Source organism: Harpia harpyja, chromosome 2 (assembly GCF_026419915.1).
Source record: "Harpia harpyja isolate bHarHar1 chromosome 2, bHarHar1 primary haplotype, whole genome shotgun sequence".
Taxonomy (NCBI): domain Eukaryota; kingdom Metazoa; phylum Chordata; class Aves; order Accipitriformes; family Accipitridae; genus Harpia; species Harpia harpyja.
This window is the reverse complement of record NC_068941.1, coordinates 7,372,965-7,393,720: the sequence shown is the minus strand read 5'-3', so window position 1 is coordinate 7,393,720 and position 20,756 is coordinate 7,372,965. Positions and strand designations below refer to the sequence as shown.

Below are 20,756 nucleotides of genomic sequence, written 5' to 3'. Positions count from 1 at the left end.
CTAACACAGGACACTACTGCTAAGATTCTACCCGTAACTAAGTAAAAATGGAGTTAACCATTTTAACATTCTCTTATTGCTTTTGTTCTCCTCCCATTTCACGTGCTCACTCATCTTTGCACGGTGGTGGTTTTGGGGTTTGGTTTTTTTGTTTATTGTGTGGTTTTTAATCATACTTGCTTCACAGAGCACTTCATCATGTCCTAAAGATTCCTATTCTTTATGGGACAGAGAAAAACAAGGCACTAACTGGTATAGATTCCATCAAAATTGAATCAGTTTTAACAAAAACTGCCTCTACTGTTGTCATTTTTTCCCAGATCAGGGGTTATAGCAGCTAAATTTAATTCATAGCCTCTTGAAGGAATTCCCTTAACACAAACAAGAAGGAAGACAATCGGCTAGATCTCATTTTCAGTTTTACAGTCACTATAGTTAAAAATCTACAGCTTGTCATGCTGAAATTGCCAGTACAACTAGCACATTATACCTCCCTTGAAATTGTTAGAAAGCAGTAAGAAAGCAAGTAAGCATAATTCATTCCCCGCACCAGGTGACAGAAAATGGTAGCTAAAAAGAGATCAACTGGGAGAAAGGGAGCCCAGGCCGTAAATTTTACCAGTGTATGTCAATATTTAAAATGCAACTCATCTGCCACACAAACTGCTTAGAAGTTTGTCTTGATAGTTTTCACTCTGCCTACATTTAAATCTAGCACTTTAGTAGAATAACAGAAAATAATTCAGGGTAACTATCTTCAACTTCTTTTTAGAGTATCTGCAAAATCTCCATGTTAAGTGTCTTTTTATCTATGTGGATAAAAAAAGACCACAACCAAAATACAAGTTCAAGGCCAATTATAACACCAGTTGGTTTTATGAAAACTGACATTTCCACAATTAAAAAAAAGGCTTACCTGTTGTATCAAGGCCTCTAAGTTGTCCATGAACGCGATGGATGTTCAATTTAGCAGCAATTTCTTTTCCTTTTTCTGCTCCAGCATTGGATCTCAGTGAGCCAGAAGACTGGGGCTGCATTTTACTGGTTTGGATGTAACGATCAAATGTGACAGAATTCCTCCCAGTTTCTGCATTGTTTGACATTTCCTCAACTATACCCCTTTGAATATAAGGGAGAAAAAACAATTAAGCAAATCTAAGATAGACCTATTTAATTTGATTATTTTTGTTTAAAATTTCCAGTGACATTGGCACAGCAGTGTTACAACAAATTCTTTGTAAGATAGAAGATACATATGCTTTGGTAGAAAAGTACTGAAAAATTTAATTTTATCCTGCATGACATAAGCAAGAAAGAGTTAAAACTAAAGTTCCAAAAACATTACAGAAGGGTTCCTCCACTTCTTAAAGAAACTGCAATTCTGATTAGATATTAGATGTTAATTTATAAAACACAGACATTTCGTTGCTTAACTCAGTCACGAGAACTTTTTCAAATACTCTTCAGAACTGCAAAAATTTGGCATCATTGTAAGCCTTTGAACTAACTTAACAAGAAAGAGCCACAAATAGTGATATGTACTATTCTTACCTATTCATACGAACTTGCGTAGCAATTCTATCAAAACACAAAGCTACTAATGAAACATGAGTCACGGTTTTGCCAGAAGACACTCCTGGGGATTCATCAACAGATGCTTGTAGTAAACACAGGTTCACCTATATGTGGAATTCCCCCAAAGAGTAAAGAAATTTAGAAAAACATGTATACATTAAGTATACATCACTAATTTCCAATACAATCTTGTCTCACACTTCTCAGTAAAATGAAAAAATAAAAGATAAAACCATCACACCTAGAAGATGTAAAAACATAATTTAAAGACATGGTAGCCAGTTATCCCTACAGTGGTTGTTATTTAACTTGCACACCTACCATAATAAAACTGAGCAGCTCCAAAACAGTCTATCCTGTTCAAAACACTGGTTACCTAGCACAAATACATAGGTTTACTTAAGCTTTTGGGGAACTAGTAGGGATGCAAAATAAGGGTAATTTCTGAGGCATGTGTCTACTAATAAGCTAAACAAAAAGCTTTTACCTTTGGTACAGTAACGTTGGCCTGAAGACCTTTAATTGTCACATTATCTTGCTTAAGTGAGAGATTGGTCTGGGCTGGTCCCTGGTTTGTTGTTCCTGTAGTGGTAGTGTCTATTTTTGTTCCTCTAATATCCTGCTTCGAAGATAACTTGGAGGGGAGAAAAAAATAATTTATTCTCACTGAAACTCAGAGCTGCTAAGCTAAAGAGTAACAGGACAGTTTATTAGCACTGAAGCAGCAAGAGATTCTGACTTTATTTAAAGCACAATACCATGATTTCTAGAACAAGGACCATAGCACTTACAGATACAATAGGTCTAAATCCATAAGGGTAGCAATGCTGTTCTGCAATAAACTTTCTAATGACCAGATTTCAGCTGAAAGTTTGAGTTCTGCATATACAAGTTATATAGAACAACTTATTATGAAGTATGTTACTAGTGTCCGTTACATTGTGAAGTCTAAGAAATCATACAATATAGATGTGGTCATTAACTTGGACAGAAAGAACTCCTAAACCTGTAGAACTACCATACCATTCTTTTCAAGCTAAATTAATTTTTTAAGGTATCAGATGAACTGCAAAAAAACCACGTGCACTTTCACAGCTTACTTTCCTCTACCTCACAGAGACTATCTCCCTAACTACTGTAAAATAATAAATAATGTATTGCTGATATGAATATAATACATAAGAATATAAGTTATAGTAATTTCTAAGAACAGAACGTATGATCTCATGCAAATTACTGTAGCTACTGACTAGACCGTCCAAATTAGAAAAACTTCACTTCAGTCCTGTAAGAGAGATTTCTGGTAACTGAAAGACAGTATGTAACAGTTGATTAGAAAAATGCATGTATAGTAGGCACGAGAGAAAAATAAATATGTATTCCAAATTAATACAGCATTTAGCTACTATACCTCAAAACATTGAATTGAATTAAAACTTTTTCTATGTAAAATATAGAAAACAATATTCTTTCAAATCTTTGTGCATTTTTCTTGTTCCCCTTCTTACATTTTCTGAGAAGCTTGTTTTGCTGTTCTGTACAGCATCTCGAAGAACTTTGCAGTGCAGATCATCAACGATTGCTGCTGGGTGTCGAGAGCTAGCACAATGCACCATTGCTTCTATATACCTGTGAGAGGAAACAAGCCCACAACAGACCATTTAAACTTCCAGTTTCACATGGCATACCATCAATAATGTTCAATTAACACTACAGAGAAAAGAAAAAAAATTAAGCACTGACAGACATAAAGGGCACTTCCCAGGTCAGCATACCACTGTTCTAGCTTCTTCATGGGAAATGCAGAGTTACATTCACTGGGTACAAGGCCCTACTGTTCCATCAGTCACGTCATTCAATCCTTTTATCTAGAGCTTTGCTGAACAAAACAGCTTTGATTTTAGAAAATTTTAGGCATAATCAATTAACACTGCAGTAGTAAAAGTAGAATTAATTACCTATCCAGTGCCTCTGCTACAAGAGGAGTCAGAACTACATCTACAGTTCCTTTTACTTCCACTATTGCTGTTGTCCGTGTCTGGAAGACAGGGTGATCCAATGTCCATTCTTCAGTTATTGTTTCATCATCTGTATTTTCTGCAGACTTCTTTTCCAAAGGAGTATAAGGTGTACTAAACAAGTCAAGTACATATTAATAATGTAGGTTTGTAAAAGAAATACAAAAGTGTCCTGGTATCATTGTAATTCTTAAAAGAACGCATATAATGGCAGGTTTTTTCTACTGCACAGCTTAGAAAGCACACAAACATAATCCCAGGGCAAGGCCCTTCCCTAGATTCAAGTTCAGCTTTTGGCAATGCAATGGACACTTGCCATAAGCACCATAAGCACCTCCCAAATTAATTTAAATTAAGTTGCAATTCGTAATCTTGAAAACATATGAGTGACATCATTTAATGCTTTCCCAAGCCGAACCCAAAGATTTTGTAATAGAATACTCTGTTCTAAAATCGATCTGTGCCGAAAACTAGTGCTACAAATCAAATTTTGGAAGGGCTAGCAAGAGCCAAAAAATATTTAACAAGAGTATGAGGAAAATAGTACTTTTAAAAAATATGCTAATAAAGTTATGCAGTATTTAACTTACTTAGATGTTGATCCTGTAAGCTGCATGCCTCTGTCCAGTAATGCATTAGCTGTGAGACCCTGTTTAACAATCTAAGACAAAAGTGCAAAAATATTTATTACATTCTTTCTATATATGAAAAAAATATCCAAGGAATCTTCAAATAAAGATTCTCCTTACAGTTCTTTTATTAAAAGAATGCCTCATGTGCAGATTCTCCAATACAGTATATAGAAACTCCTAGGTTTATTTTTCTTAAATCGCTTGAGAGATTAGATTATGAAGTTTTTACATAGATAGTGACTAATTTCTTTAATAAAAAAAGACTTCAAATAATAATTTACGACAGGCTTGCATGCACACAAAGCTTTTGCTGTGAAGTGATAACAAATTAAATTCGAGAGCTTAGGCACCTATTTTCTACCAAGTAACTTCCATTATTTTACAAAAATCATTCACTAAATCTGAGTTTCAATTTTACTTTGAAATAAAGCATTTACAGCCTAGATCATACTTTATGAGTATTAAATGTACTGCTACTGAACTTCTGTGTAATATATATTTTAAACAAAACTCACATAAATATCCTTCAGTTGCATATCATTCAACAGGCAGCATTTTTAAGTGCAATAATGACAATTCAGAACACAAATCTTATCCACAGAATTCTAACTCCGTCTTTTCTTTTCCACAACCTCCCAGCCACACAGCCCATGATCTGAAGTTAGAAATCCAAGGTATTCCTTAACCAAAAACAAAGAAGTTCTAAGTTTCTCATAGCTTTATTTACACAAGTGTACTAAGCAATTTTAACTTCTTTTGAATTCTTATCCCTTCTCTACTCCTTCTTCCTCCATCTTCCATACCTTAAACGTTGGGACAGAAAGTTGTTCAAAAGATGACGAACTTTCTTCACTCGTTGGCGTGTCAAGGTCTAAAGGGCGATGTAATGAGGATTTTGAAGTTCTTTTGTTAGTTGGATGCTTTACTGACCAGTTGATCACCTGGAACTGTGTAAGATAATTTTGGTAACATGCCATTACAGGCTGCTGGGAAGTTATTTGCTCGCTTTCAACAGTCCTCTCAGATTCCATGACATACATGTTCTCAACATGCTCATCTTCTCCCAGAGCCGAAACAAATGAAGCCTGTGAAGGATGAGTCTTAATTGGCAATGTTTTAACATCTTGACTAATTTCTCCATGGATTGTGCTTGTTAAGGGCCCTTCTACACTGTGATAAATAGACCCTCTACTATATTCAATTTTCTGAGCTTGCTTTTTTCTCTTCTTCCTCCCAGGATAGGTTCCTGGACCTTCATCACTACTTATTGGCTCAAACTCTTCTGCTGCAGAAAAATAAGCTTCGCTATCAGCCATTGACATACTGGAATCCATTGAGCGATACTGGTGAAATGAGTTTGAATCTGCAGATGGAGTATATGGAAAAGAACCAAAGCTCCTCCTCTGCTTTGGGGAGTCCAAGACATTCTCATCACTGCGAGACACGTCGCTGCTGAACTGCACACCAACTGGAACAGGCTGCTTGTCTCCGTAGAAAGCTGCCGTGAGGCTCTTGGTGCTCCCGAGCCGGGTGGAGCACACGGATGCTTGCCGTTTCAGTGGAGACCTCAGGGGAGACTGACCAACAGGCCTTTCCTGGTTGCCAGGGGATGCAGGGCTGCCCTCTACACCCTCAACTGGAACACTGGAAACAAAAATTAAAGGTTCATTTGCTTATTTTATTATATAATGCTTCTCTTTTTACATTACAGAAGTTGCCAAACGCTTCAGTGATTCCATGACTTTCTATCAGCATAGCAATTATTTTCATAATGCTGATTACATACTAAATTCTGCCACTTAGTAGTCCACTTGTCTACATATAGAGGATGTAAAAACAAACATGAATGGCAAGTGCTGTTGTTTTACATGCTGGATTTTCTACCCAGATCAGGTAATCATCCCCTATGAGGGATCCAAATTTGCATTCAAACCAGGATACACATTTCAGCAGTAGCATTAGGGAACAACCAACACTTTATAAATTGCTAAATATAAGGGTTTTTTCTGTCACAACATGTTCAAGAGTCGAATTATATTTCTACCTGGACAGAGAGTACTAACCTTCCATGACCATCTTCCCTTTTTGCACCAGACAAGAACTCCTTCTGTCCCAAGTGATCCTCAGTAGTTGATGATGGGCTGTCCTTCTCACCTGCAAGCAAGGGGAGAGCAGCACTAGAACTGCTCGTTTCCTCCGAAGATGATGAGGAGCTGTGGGAGCGCAATGGCACTTGTAGACTTAGATGTTGTGCTTTTCTTTCTATTTCTATACCCACAGATCTGCAATCCCAATCTTTTCGTTTTACACCATTTCCTTTACCTAGGATCATTAACAGAAAAGAAAAATTGAACATCTGATAACACAACAGCAATGGTGTCTTCCCTACCCGCTGAAAAAAACCAACCCCTTATTAAATAAAAGCCCTTGTTTTGAAATGCATACACAGAGTAGCATGTTGTATTAACAAAAATGAATAAAATCATAGCAGCAAGACATCAGGTTGTCTTGGTAGACTGCTTTCTATATAAGTAGAACACATGCAAGTCAAAAAATTACTTTTTACTCAGAAAGGAGTTGCACATTAATATAAAAATTTAGCATATGAAAGCTTACTCACTACTTTCAAGCTACTGTCAGCTCTTAAAAGGGCCCATGCCACTACAAGACCTCTTGCACAAGGGCGCAACAAGTACTACTCATTACTCAGAATTGGGAAGACTATAAATATTAACATGTAGTTAAGAAATTATACTTTTGGGCAAAATAGAGTAAAATTACAGTACAATGCATTCTCACCGTCTAAAATTTTAGGAATCTCCTTAGTAATTATCCATTCTCCTGGCTGCAGTAAAGACTGCCCATAAAACATATCAGATTCTGCACTTGTACTTGAGAAAGCAGAGCTGCTTGAAGGTGTCAGTTCCTCAAGTTTGAAGAAATCTAGTCCTGTTAACGTGCCACCGAAGAATCGACAACCACCAAGACAGCCACACTTGTTCTTACTTCTCTTGTTCCTCAAATTATCATCAGGCCACAAAAACCACAACCTATCCAAAGGCAGAAAACAAAACAAAAACATGACCACATCAGCCTTAGTACATTTAAATTCAGTGAAAACAAGATTAAAAGATATCCCCCTCTTGTATGTGAGCTCCTATTTCACCTGGCATGAAATGAGTTAGTAAGATTTGTATCTGAAACACAGATGTCAGACATAAAATGAAGGATTAGCTCCACAAAGGAGCAAATCACAAATGTATATGCAGTGCTCAAGCAACTGTGCTGAGGCATAGATTACATCCACCTGCCACAATACATGTTAATAGTAACAACCCTTTCTTTCCGCACGGAGGCAAGCACTGCAAACACACTCCACACTGGTGTATGCTGCTTATGCCAGAGGCAACTGCTCTTTGGGGAGACACAAATCATAGTTAGACCAGGCATCTTGTTCACAGCTGCTCATCAGCTTGCTCAGGACTCTTTAAGGTCTGTTTTCAGTTCAGCTTGAGAACAAAGGACAAATTTGATTCCCTCTTCTCCCTGATCTTCATTTTGGGGGATAAGGGAAGGCAGAGGGAAAAGTAAGTTTTGCCAAAAATCATATGATTTTGTATAGCCCAAGCACATTCAAACCACCAACCCCATAGCTAAGCATTCAACATACTTTAAAAAAAATTTACAAGAAACTGTAATCTATGTAAACAAAAAAACCTCAAAAGCAAAAAATGTTCCATCTTTAGATGAATGTATTAACTTACACACCCCAGAACATTCAAATGCATCTCCTTCAATTGTATCTCTTACCTCTTAGTTCGGTTATCATGTGTTTCTAAGAAATGTCTCTGCACTTCATGTTTAGAAGGATGATCGGCAGCTAAAGCAATGTCAGCAGTGATGAGCCCCAAGTTGACAGAGCCAGCTTCCAGCCAATATGCCCTCCTTAATATTGGCTGAAGACCAGTTCTGCAATTGTTCACCTGCTCAACATACTGTCGCAGTTGAAAGTCTTGAATAGCAGCACTTACACCTTCTCCAACGGACTGGTTGTGGAGGTTGCAGTTTGCAATACGTATAGCACCCATCTGAAAACATGATTTAAAACATGAACTCTGATTAGTCATGAGTGAAATAAAGAAAGGGTAGCCCTGAACCAGTTAACACACCACCTACTACATTGCAGAAAGATCTCGATAAACTATTCTCTCCAAAACCGACAAAGAACCAGTTTTATATGCAAGCACGTGCACACATACAAAAGAAGGCAAGCTTAGAAATTAGTTTCAGCCAGTTTTTAAGTAACAAAAATAAAATCTTTACTTAGGAGTCTCCTTTTGTAAGGGGATCCAAAAAAAAAGCTCAACTTTGGACAGATGTTATAATGAACCTTTAAAAAATTAAATCATTATTAAATTCTTCACTGCCATCTAAAAACCAAGAAATCTGAAAGTTTCAAAATCAGATATATGATTTGACATGACATATATCATTCTACGTCCTTAGTCTAAAACATTGATTATATACTTTGAATACAAAGCTGTATTAACTCTACAACTAATAAATACCTCAGTGAGACAGCCATGTTAAACACTGAAAAACTCAGGAAATTCCAGATCCTAAACCTTAACTGAGTTCCATATGAATTGTCTTACAGTAGCCCTTGCAAGATCACACTCCATTTCTTGTATTGGCATAACTCCAGGATTTTGTTGAAGCAAACAGGAGGCTGCCCCTCTCCTATGAAAAGCACAGTACCAGCACGAGCCAATCCTCTCCAAAGATGAACCAGAAGTTCTTGCTTTACCCCCGCACTTAGCTGTGGAAACTGGTCACTGTACAACTAAGCCACCTGCCCACACAGTATCGATCCTCCCCGACACTGGTGTACACTAATAAAAGATGACATAGCCCTGCCACACATACTTAAGTCTTCAAACTTCAAATAATCTGAAGACATTGGACCAAGTTCCTGGCACAGCTTGAGTGCTCTCCAAAAAGCCACCATGAAGTACCTGAAATTTCAGATCGAGTTTTCAAACTTTTCACAGAGAAAAGAAGGAAAGCTGAAAGAGAACCTGGCCATTGAAGAGCTACCCACAGGCTTAATATTAAATTATTACTTCCCATCTCCGTCACAGACTATAAAAGAGCACTGGAAACCTTTTTTTTAAATTTGAATGAAACACATTCAGGATATAATTTTCTACAGTGGTTCTAGGTTAAGATGCCTTTGAAAATGCTGCCATTCATATTTATGCCTCCAAACACAGTTAATATTTGTGATGGTGCTTTTTAATATTGGACTTAAAAGAATTTGGAGACTCAAACGCATTTGTTTTACTGCCACAAGGTAGCAAGCCATTCAAATGACAAGATACCATGTCCTTAAAAAAAGTCTAAAACAATTACCACTTTCCTTCAGTTAGATTCTTGCTCATACTGTGAAGCTGTCCCCAAAACCTTAGATGTTAACTCTACCTTTTAAAACCAAATTTATTAATGGACAGCACAACTACTAGTCACTTATACCAGCATAGCACTTTTCTCCTTTTCTGTTGTTACCATAATTTAACTGTCTCTTAACTTATATTTTGCTACATTGAGTAAATTATTCCAGTTTTCTCTTGTATGATAGGATAATGGAGAGAATATCAGCTCTTCTCTGCACATCCTTTTTGGAACAGAGGATACACCATGCAGTATTCTAGAGCAGTCAGGCAGTGGCACTAACAATTCTCCCATCTCTACCCAAGATAAATCTTAATTCAAACAGCTGTATCACATAAGACGATCATGAGTTATCAAGCATTGACTTGTGTGCAATCCATATCAATCATTTCCAGTTGCTGAGTTACTAGCTTACAGCACAAGTTCTTATTAGCTCTCAGGTACAGACACTGAAATTTATATTGCCCAGTGTTTTCTTAATTTTTTTACACCAAACCTGCAGCTTCCACATGTATTTTGGCAGACATCCACTCCTCCTTACCATTTTCCAAGATCATTAATGGAATTACTAAGCAGAAGCCAAATCGACCTACTCCTGGCTCAGTTCAAGCCAACCTTTTATCACTTGAATTTTCAGAAGGTTTGCTTAGTCTATTGCATGTAAGCAAGCGATAAATTCAGGTAGCTATTCTATCAGAAAAATACCAAGAACTCTGTTGACAAAGAAGTATTTTAATTGCTGTAAAGAGAAATATTTTTACCTTTATATTGGTGGCACAGCCATGTTCTACCACATACAGATCTGCTCCATCCATGGCTAAGCGTGTCATAGTGTACTTTAAGTCATCAGATGTTGGGCATGGCCCAGGGACACAGTTCATCTGAAGAAAAAGGAGGAAAAAATAGAAAAAAGATTTAAACGTACATTAGGAGTTTTAGTTTAACTTCTGCTTATCCTTTCATTTCTGTTCTGCTTAACAGAGGCCTAAAACTAGAGCAATAAAAAGTTACTTATTCTACACTATCAACATGAGTGTGAGATAGGGTGTTTCTGTGCTGAGGTTCATTTTCACTAGTGCATGTTTAATTCTGCTGTCCAGCAGTATCAGGGGACCCATGTGGCTCTCCTGGCTTCCACCAGCAAAAGGCAAATCAAGTCTTGTCTCCTAATAGAGAACATGACATCCTCCTTGTTTTGTTCCAGTTTTTGTCAAGAGATGAAATCCAGGATTCACGCTTAATATATGGCAAGCCTCCTTTGGTCTTCAAGTGATCGTGCACATGGATTCTAAGAGACAAGCACCAAAAGCAGAATCCACAGTGACATGATGGTTAAGTAAGAGTCCAATGTTTAAAAAAAATTTTTTTAAAAAAAAAGGTGCATGGAGCCTATAAGCTGTCAGCTTAAGTCTCCCAGCAAAGCACTGTTTCAGCAACAGAGGATAGGGGATGAAAAAGTACCATGGAAATGTGCCAGGAGCACAAGAGGTAGTATGACCTTTGTCTCTTAAGGGACACTAGAGTATGACCTTTGGCTCTTAACTGTCACAGTAGAGGTGAGAAACTAGGCATGACTTCTGTGGATAACGTTTCTCAAAACAATTAAAAGAGCACAAAACCACTGTGCATATCCACAGGAAAATCCAGAGAGAACTGCTTTTCTTTCTAAAGCAAAATTAGCTATACTTTATCAAAGGGAACATCCAATCTGACTATAAACTCCGTGTCTCTTTATAACTTTTAGGCTGGATTTCTAAACTGTTCCAAAGAACTTGTGCAAATATAGCAAACAATTAAGATGGATGAAAGGTTACCTTAGAGTCACAAAACCGACGATCAATTCCATGCTGGCATATTATTACAGATTTTGGCCTTTCCAGTTCAAACTCCCGGCATACCACATGAAATACAAAGGTCTGTCCCCATTCCAGAAGACATGCAAGCTGTAAGCAAGTGACAACACATTGCCTAATAATAAGTATGCAAAATGAACTTTTGGTATTCCACAGAGTACTGAAAGAACATCACCAAAGGTTGGGAGATGAGCAGGAGCAAAAACAAACAAAAGACCCCACGATAACATCCTGGCTGCACTACCTTACTTACACTTAGTCTATTTCCTGTTATTCAAGATTGATTTTTATTTTTGCGTGCACCACAACATGCAAGTCTCTGTAGTTTTTCATGGAAAACACTGTGACATTAAACAATTTCCCAAATTATTTCTTAATGTAAGGAAACAGCTTTTGCTATTACAGTCAATTGAGAACTTCATTGTAAAGACAGAGCTCCCCTCCTTTTACCTCAAAAAAATTACTTCAAAATACTCTATTACCATTCATAATTTAAATGTCAGACTTCCTTGTATATAAGTAACAGAGTTACATTTAGAAAGCATAGGAGGAAACTGGCTAACCAGAACACCGCTGAATCTCGCTAGACCTAGGAATTAGCCTGTTGTTGATTTAAATCTTTTTGTATAGTTAGCTCATTCATAAAGGAAATGATTCATGACTGTCTGTCTGTATTATGCGAGGGTAATGGGTTTTCTTTGGCTAGCCAAAGGAAAGGGCACTTAAAATCAGCAGTAATTTAAATGGAATTTAATATAGCTATGACTGTCCTGCACGAAATCTCTCCTCCTCCCTTTAGTGTTGTCCCTTCACAAATTCTTGCAATACATCACACTATGGGAGGAAAAAAGCCAATGACCCTGAAACAGCAAATTCCAGTTCTGCTCCATAGCAGTACTGACAACAAAAAATAAAATAAAAATCCTGTATGAAGCATACAATCAAGAATGGCTTTGTAAGGGAAGAAAATCCTTCAGCTGCATCAAGCATTTAGAAACGTTCTCTAAGCTTAGAGTACTTCGAATCAACTAAGTTCGATTTTGAAGTGTAGAGCAGTGGAGTAAATACTAAAGCTTATCTAAAACAGTGGTAGCATTTGGGGAAATACTGCCACAAAAGTCTGTATATGTAGCATGAAAATATATCTGGAGTCTATTCATTAGGTTTACTGAAATTGCTTGTATGCCTTTTTGTGACTTTATTTGCTGCAGGTGTCTCCTAATGAAATATGTGTTTAATCCTAGAAAAAAAATGCCAATTTTTAGAGGAGTAAGAGGATGTAGAAGTCTTAAAAAAATAATAATAAAAAAAAAACCACAAAAACAACCCAAACAGTAACTACTAAACAGAATTTATGTACTTGTCTCATGTCTCAGAATACACTGACAAATCAACCTTTTTTAAAGACCTGGCAGCCCACACCAGAAATAAATCGAAGCTATCTGCCTATTGTATACTTGGAGCCATTATTAGATGTGGAAAAATAAAAGCAACAAATGGCAAAACTAGGAGGAGTTAGTGCTAAGACTGACCTAAGAGAATCCAATACTGTGAAAGCAAACTATGTTCCAGTGGGACCAAGCATCAGAATTTATGCAGTGAGCAGCATGACTGAGCTACCAGCCACTTTGCTGTTGAGGCCTGCCCATACTACACTCCCACAAATTATCTCATTTGTCTCCTACTTTAAAACGTGGCTTTGTCCATAGCTTTCTATGGAAAGCCAGAACTTTATCTGCAAGCTGAATTCTTGCCAGATGCTCATCTTGATATCCTTATTGCTGGCTGCACCCCTTCATGCAAATGCCAACATATCTCCAAGAACCTTACATCCGAGGGTCAAATTGTCTTTCAGACTGCTGCAATCACAACTGAATACTTCTTTTGTCTTTCCCAGAGAGTTAACCAGCAGGGGTAACAAACCTGCATCTCCAGAAGTCAGCATCACGAAATAAAAGTAACCTCAGAGGAAGTCACAGACAACTAAGTCGTGTCATACTTAAACCCTTTGAACAGATTTTCCTTTCTCCTCTTCATCACATTACCTAGTTTATGGCTGAAAGTATCCCAAAACACCTGCTCTATTTACAGAGAAGTATTATTTACTCTGTGATTAAACCACTTAAAAGTGCATGCAGATAGTGTGGTTGCCTTTCTAATCAGTATTAAAGTACATTAACATACACAGATGTAACATACATGTAGTGACAACAGTATTCACTACCGATTTGTTCGTGCTTTGTTACCATCATCCTTTCAAATTCTCATATAACACTAACCACCCTGTTACACCTAGATTGAAGACGAATATCAGATTCAGCTCATTTAGCATCTCCTATCCATTTACAGAAATTATTAGATTTTCAAACTATAAAATTAAGGTTACTTAATTAATTAAGGTTACCCAAATTAAGCCGAGATCACATGCTTTCCAAAAATCCATGCTACGCCAGTTTTACAAGAAAGAAGAAAGGTAATACTTCAAAGCTAATAGTTTCTAGACAGTACCTGTGGTGCTGTAACTTTGGCTGTAAGACTGCCAGCCTGTACATCTATCAGCCATGCATATTCCAAAGTATCACTTCCAAGAGGCAGACCTTCTGCTGAAAACATTGCGTGAGCACGTAACTGCAGACCTGACAGGCTGATGTGACCCTCTCGAAGAACTTCATCTGCTGCAGGTCGCTGTTAAGGACAAGTAAGTTAAAGTTAATATTTGCAAAGAATACATCAATAGAAAGTGCAAAAACTGTGTAGCCAGAGGTATTTCATTATGCATTCATCTTCACCTCTTAAATCCTGTTGACTTCTGTACAGCTAGACAGTCCCAAGACTTCTCAGCATTACCCACCCAACAACATATATGCAACCCTCACAGAGGAGGGGGAAGTTTATCTAACCCAAGTTTGTTTTAGTTTTTAGCAACCATCATCAACAACCTTCCCATGGTGAACTCCACACAGTGTCATCTAGACACCATGTGTTAAATATTACTGCAATAAAATATAAACAAAGGAATTGAAAAGCGTTTTAACAATGGAAGTGATCAAGAGGTTAAAAACCACGACTTATGAAGGTTTGCTACTATGAGAAAGCCGACACATTATAGAAAAAAAATTAAAAGTAAATTTAAAACCCCAAACAACAAACATCAGAGGCTGTCCTCTAAGTTGCACTTTTCACCAAAGTATTTCTCGGCTACCTAAAGCAAAGCTACTTGTTTGCAGATATGAAAATCCAGATGTAATACTTTTCAAAAGAATATCACTCCACCAGCCAGAGAACAACCTGAAAAGATAAAAACAGCACAGGCATACACTACAAGCTTGTGACTGCATGGAGGTAAACTGTGGATTAAACCCAGTAAAGTAAACAGCAAAACTTCTCTTTCGTTCAGTTTTTTCAACTTATCTTGCCTGGTTTGTTTTCCACTGTCAGCAAACCCTTTGGAGTTGCTTAATGAAGAAGAAACATGCCCTACTCTTTTGATATCACTGGCGACCTATGTCTTTACTCAGAAACTATTTGAAAACAATACGAATGAGAAACATGAAGCAACAATACTTGCCCAGCTAGGCAGAGAGACGATTCCTGTTCTATATACACAAGTACTACGAACTTCTCACTTTAAGGTTGAACTGGGAAGTATCAAACTGCATTTTGGAGATACGTAATATGAATAAAGGGTAATTTTTTTTTAAACCCAAAATATTAACATTTCCAACATTAAATGGCAAGAATTAATACAAAGTTTAACACTAGGTAATAGTAACACATATAACTGATCAAAACTTTCTTCACAGTGTTTTTAAAAACATGTCACCCTGCATGTTTATCATTTCAAACAACAGACATTCCCAGGCAGAAGTCTTATTTGTCTGAGTTAATGTTTCTGTAGTAAAATAAATCCAACCAAAAAGAACATATAAAACCTAAGGGAAAAATATGTAACCACAGCATTACCAAGTCTAAACAGTAAAAATACTGGAAAAAAAGTCATGCAGTAATCTCAGGGCTGTGAAATTAAATCATAAAAAAAACCAAAATCCAAAAAATTAAGGTTTTGCCTGCAACCCCATTTCTGCTTCCTTGTACATATGAATTGCAATTAAGTTACAGGTTTGAACAACATTTAAGGGTCTCAGTGCACAAAATAGATTGTGTTCTTAAATAAGCAGCTATTCAAATGCTTGAATTCCTCACAGGATAAACAAAAAACCAACAAAAAACCAAAACACCACAAAAAATAATATACAAAAACCTTCCAGCAGACTTGGATAACATAACTGGAAATTCATAGGATGCAATTTTTCATTACGTAAAGTTTTGTATGTTCAAGCTGTAAATGTCATCAGCTTCAACTGCACCTTCTGACAACTTCATTCAATTGAAAAATAAGCCATGCAATCCAGATACTTAGCTCCTGAAAAAACCTATGAGGAAAATGGAATTTTTGCCTGCCACCATGCTGTCAGTACGTCCAATTTCCCCAGCTCTCTAAAAAGACAGTTCTATTAATCCCGTATAGATTATGCATCTGCAATTCCTGCGACTTCACACCATTGCTTTCTTCAGATTGCTGCTAAAGACAATTGCAGTGTTGCAACCAAAAAACCAAGATGTTTAGGTTCTACATTCTCATCGGGGATTTCTTCTTTACTAATCAGAGGTCAACAGAATAACATCTCAAAAATATGAGGGCTAACATGGAACCTCCTAAAATGTAATTTAAATTTTTGCCATCGAGGAAGTTCATTATTTCTTCCAATTCCTTTATCTATTAGTTTACAGTCAGTGGTTATACTTAAGGTACTTTTGTGCTTGTGGCACAGCGGATCCAAATTTGGAAAGACTAAACAAGCATCAACCAACTCCTTTCATTAGCTTACTGACATAGGAGTAAAAAAATAGGGTGACATACATCATCATCTGTATACAGTATTCCAGTTTTCAAACTCTGGAATGTGCATAAGATAAAAATAATTGAAATTTTATTTCATACAGGCCATTGGCAGCAACGTATTTCAGGACACAGGCATTGAAAACAATATAATCTCTAAGGCAAAGTCTAAGTATCATAGTGCTTTTAATGCAACTAATACGTGCATAAACAAAATAAGAACTCCAACTATTCACTAACCTGCACGGAATCAGGATAACTTCTTGTGTTAACAAATTTCAGCCTGAACTTCTCACTGAGCTAAATTCATCCACATGGGCAATTTTTGCAAGTTTACTAAAATCAAAGTAGCATACACAAACAACACTAAACTTTGTCTCATTAAGTACTTTCTGAAGTATGCCTCATGACTCCTGCTCCAGAGGAAGACTGTAGGTCATAACAATATTTTGACCATAAGATACAGATCCAGCTGTGTGATTTAGTCTAAGATGCAGTTATTCTATTTACTAACACATGTGTAGTTTTAAAACTATACGCTTAAAAAAGTGAAACATACCCAGCCACTGCACAAAATTTACATGTGGCAGTATTTACAGTATCTTTTAAAACCAAATCCTTTCAAAAAAAAAAAAAACCCCACAAAAAAACAAACCCACCACAAAAAACCACAACCCAAAACACAAACCACCACACAAAAACAAAAAATCCCCACGCACAAACCAGAGATCACCCAATGGTTTGGTCCTAAGACGAGTCTGACTATTACTCTCAGTTTCCTAAATGACCTTCTCCAAAAAGATTTTAAGCAAAATTAAGAAAATACAATCTTTTCTTTTGCACATTTCACTAAAATGCAAACTGGACAGAAATAAAGATTTAAAAAAAAAAACGCACTGGATTTTTCTTTAATACCTCTTATGATTCATAAGCCTTAATAAACTTCATAAGTGTACAATAGAAAAGTTCCTAACAAAATTAATTCAATTTTAAAATCATCACAACTTCCACAATACACACACACATACGCAAACACACAAAAAACAGCCTACTACCTGATAGTTGTCACTCAGAAACAAATTCACTGGAGACAGTACAAGCTGAAGCATTGTTTCTCTAAATCCTTTCTTCATCTCAAAACACAACCTTTCCAAGAAAGCTGTAGGGCACTCTGGACCATCTGGACTGCAATGCTAAAATAAAAATTAAACACATCTGTTTCAGAAACTGAAAATACACAACATGGTTGAAATCGTAAGATTAGAAGCAAACCTGTGAGCAGGAAGTATGCTAATTTTCCTCCAAGTGGATACTCAAAAAGAAGCCTGTGCAATTTCAAAACCCTTTCAACAATTACATCAACAGCAATTCAAACCCCTTTGGGTGAACCCAATTTTGTATCTGGATTCTTATTTTAATTCCTGGGGATCCCTCAGAATGCAGGTGCACAGAGCAGAATGCACCATTAGAAGACAGTTTTGCTAATTAGCAAAGAAATCATAATGGTCAATCAAAAATATTATCACACAAAATCAAGTTCATTGAATAAAAATCACATAAAAAGTTATCCAGTTCTGCCTCCCAGATAAGCAAAATAAATCACATCTCAAATTGGTTTAGATAGCCACAATTTTACTAGAGACTATACACACACTTTGGTAAGCACCACCCTAAGTTAATGTTCCAGGGAGTTAAATTTAACTCCAGATTATGAAACTAGGGGAAAAAAAAAATTACATGAAGCAAAATATTTTAAGATTCTAAAGTACTTACCACTGGTAATCGCCCATGCACTTTGTACAAATTAACAAGCACAGTGATATCCCATGGGCGTAAAGTAAGAGGGTGAACTGGCTTGAGTGAACTTTCATTTTCTTTTTTGTCATTTTCCACTCCAACAGCTGTCCATCCAGAGCTTGAAGATGTTGACAGTGACAAAACAGGGCTTGAAATAACTTCTTCAAAATCAGTGTACATGTCATCTTCTCCAAAATAATTTTCCTAGGAAAAGGAATTGTTACGACCATATGGAAAACAAATTAAAAATATATACACAATGTAATGAAATACAAATCCAACCTTTTTCTGCATGTTAGCCCTCCCTAAAATAAGAGGTATAGCTACAACATATAGCTAAAGAAACATATATACTTTTATTTTATGAAAAACAGATACCTTAAGTGAGCTAATTTAGGCCATGTGCTTTGCAGGAAAAGAAGGGGCTCTCAGTAGTTCTCAAAGTACCGGTATTCTAGATGCACGCAATACACAACTTTTCTGAAGTACTACTACTGACATTTTAAACAGGTTTTGTGCTTTTAAAGACAGATAACTTTGAGAGAAAACCCAAAACATCCTGCAGGAGGTCACTCTCATCCAATCTTCTGAAACTTGTTATCAACATATTTCAAAGTCTTAAACATGCTTCTAAAATATTGGTTCATAAATGCTTCTCCCCTTGGGTCTAAACCCCACCTTGTTTCTAAGTCAAATCCTCTCAATTATCTAAGACCAAAGTAACTTTGACGAATTCTACTGGGAAACAGAAAATCCATCACTAATTAAAAACAAATAAAATCAACTTCCTGTGTTTTATTTATTAAGTGCCTCAGAATCAGATTTCTGATAATTTGTCACTTTGTCACCTCCTCCCCACCTTAAAAATAAAAGGCTAGACTCTCAAGAAGAATTTTCTGAATTATGCAGGTTATATTGTCTTGTTAATTCAGTACGTGGGAAGTGTTGGGGACTAAGCATTCAGTGGAACAAAATCCTTTCTGACCAAAGAGGTTACAACACAGAATCAAACTTTCCTCCCTCATTTGTCCTTAGAAAGTAATTCAGTCCCTCGGCCTCTCATGTTGACAAGAAATGTTCCAACTATTACAAACTCCACTGGTGATTTGCGAGATGCAGACATAAGTGCTAGACTGAAGATTAAACTGAAACAGATTTGAATCTTATGATGTTTCTTGCTCCCCTCCTTCCCTTTTCTGTGCCTCGTTCGCTTTCCAAAACTTCTTTGTTCTTTTGCAAGCACAAGTCTGCAGCGCAAGCAAGCAAAGAGGAAGTGTACAACAGAAAGCAAGCAAGCAACTGCAAAGTACCCATGTCCTTGAAAAAGGTCTGCAGAAAAGGCAGGCTCATTATCGGCCTTGAAATAACCACTCCTCTGGACATGTAATTTTACCATCTTGTACTGAAGTATTTTTGGTGTTAACGCACATGAATTAAGCACTGCTCTGTGGCCAAACCAAAAAACCCTCAGAAGTTAAGCAAAGCTAATCTGCTTTGCTTTTTAGCGAAGGGAAAAGATAAAAGTTGACATTACAATACAGACCTTGAAATATTTTTCATAAGGCAGACCCGGCAGAGGGTGCTAAGAACTCCAGTAACTTACTCCTGGTACCTTCTGCTGGGGATACAAGGACCTATAAATCATTCACTGCCAGCCAGTAAGCCCTTCAGAAAGAAACAGTGTGCTACGCCAAAAAACTACCTCCCAAGAATAAGAAGGCTTAACAAAACTGCGTGAACAATGCATGTCCAGGAATCTCTCCTGCACGTATTAAAAAAGATCAATGAAAACAAACTGAAAAAAACAATTCAACCACAAATGAGGAAAACAAGCATAACACCCAACACCCCCAAAATCTATTAAGAGATGCTGCCAGCACAGCTGGACAAGTTGTAAACACAGTCACAAAAATACTAAAAAGAACAATAAATGCGCATTTTCAAAAACGAGCTATTAATCTAAATTTTCTCTTGAGATTTAGAAGATTAAAAAAAAGCTAGATTTAATCTGAGAAATCTGCACCTAAAAAAATTAAATCGTCATCGAATCAAGGGATCTAACATAGCACTGTTTACATACACTTCCAGAGGCAAAGAGCACCAAAGAAGCACTGCTTTGCTTAGAAACACAGAACCATCTCATGAATTTATGGGCTCCAAAAGAGGAGCTCAAAAAACAATTCAAACATGGGCACATTTCCTCTGTATCAGAAGAAATGAAAACCTCAAGATGCAATGCTCGCCTAATTTTAATCTTATTTACTTTAGTGACAACATGAAAAAATAAGTGTATTTGCAAGTCCTATACTCTACAAAAATGGAATATTTTCTGCTATTCATTGCTTACATGCAATACCTTATATAAAAGTCATAAAAATGACTGTTTCAGTATGAGTCCTGATAGTGATCACCTGTCTCAAAATTCCTCATTCCCTGACCCTAAATGAAAGCCTCCAGAAGCATTACCTTAGTCTAGATCTGCATAGGCTAAAACAGACCTTTAAAAAACAAACAAACAAAAAAAACCACC

At 36.8% G+C, this 20,756-nt stretch overlaps 1 protein-coding gene across 17 annotated transcripts in view; it reads right to left on the bottom strand.

Annotated features, from left to right (window-relative positions):
- The window catches only part of BLTP1 (bridge-like lipid transfer protein family member 1), a 127,618-nt gene that overhangs the window by 67,261 nt on the left and 39,601 nt on the right, over window positions 1-20,756 (bottom strand). For all 17 annotated transcript variants that reach the window (XM_052814610.1, XM_052814620.1, XM_052814716.1 and 14 more), the window contains 15 exons: window positions 18,203-18,430; window positions 17,485-17,622; window positions 14,038-14,214; window positions 11,491-11,619; window positions 10,438-10,557; window positions 8,036-8,313; window positions 7,025-7,275; window positions 6,289-6,547; window positions 5,029-5,869; window positions 4,184-4,254; window positions 3,534-3,707; window positions 3,084-3,204; window positions 2,063-2,209; window positions 1,552-1,679; window positions 917-1,119 (listed from right to left, as the gene is read on the bottom strand). In XM_052814610.1, the coding sequence (XP_052670570.1) occupies window positions 917-1,119; window positions 1,552-1,679; window positions 2,063-2,209; window positions 3,084-3,204; window positions 3,534-3,707; window positions 4,184-4,254; window positions 5,029-5,869; window positions 6,289-6,547; window positions 7,025-7,275; window positions 8,036-8,313; window positions 10,438-10,557; window positions 11,491-11,619; window positions 14,038-14,214; window positions 17,485-17,622; window positions 18,203-18,430 (3,265 nt within the window). The remainder of the gene's footprint in view (window positions 1-916; window positions 1,120-1,551; window positions 1,680-2,062; window positions 2,210-3,083; window positions 3,205-3,533; window positions 3,708-4,183; window positions 4,255-5,028; window positions 5,870-6,288; window positions 6,548-7,024; window positions 7,276-8,035; window positions 8,314-10,437; window positions 10,558-11,490; window positions 11,620-14,037; window positions 14,215-17,484; window positions 17,623-18,202; window positions 18,431-20,756) is intronic.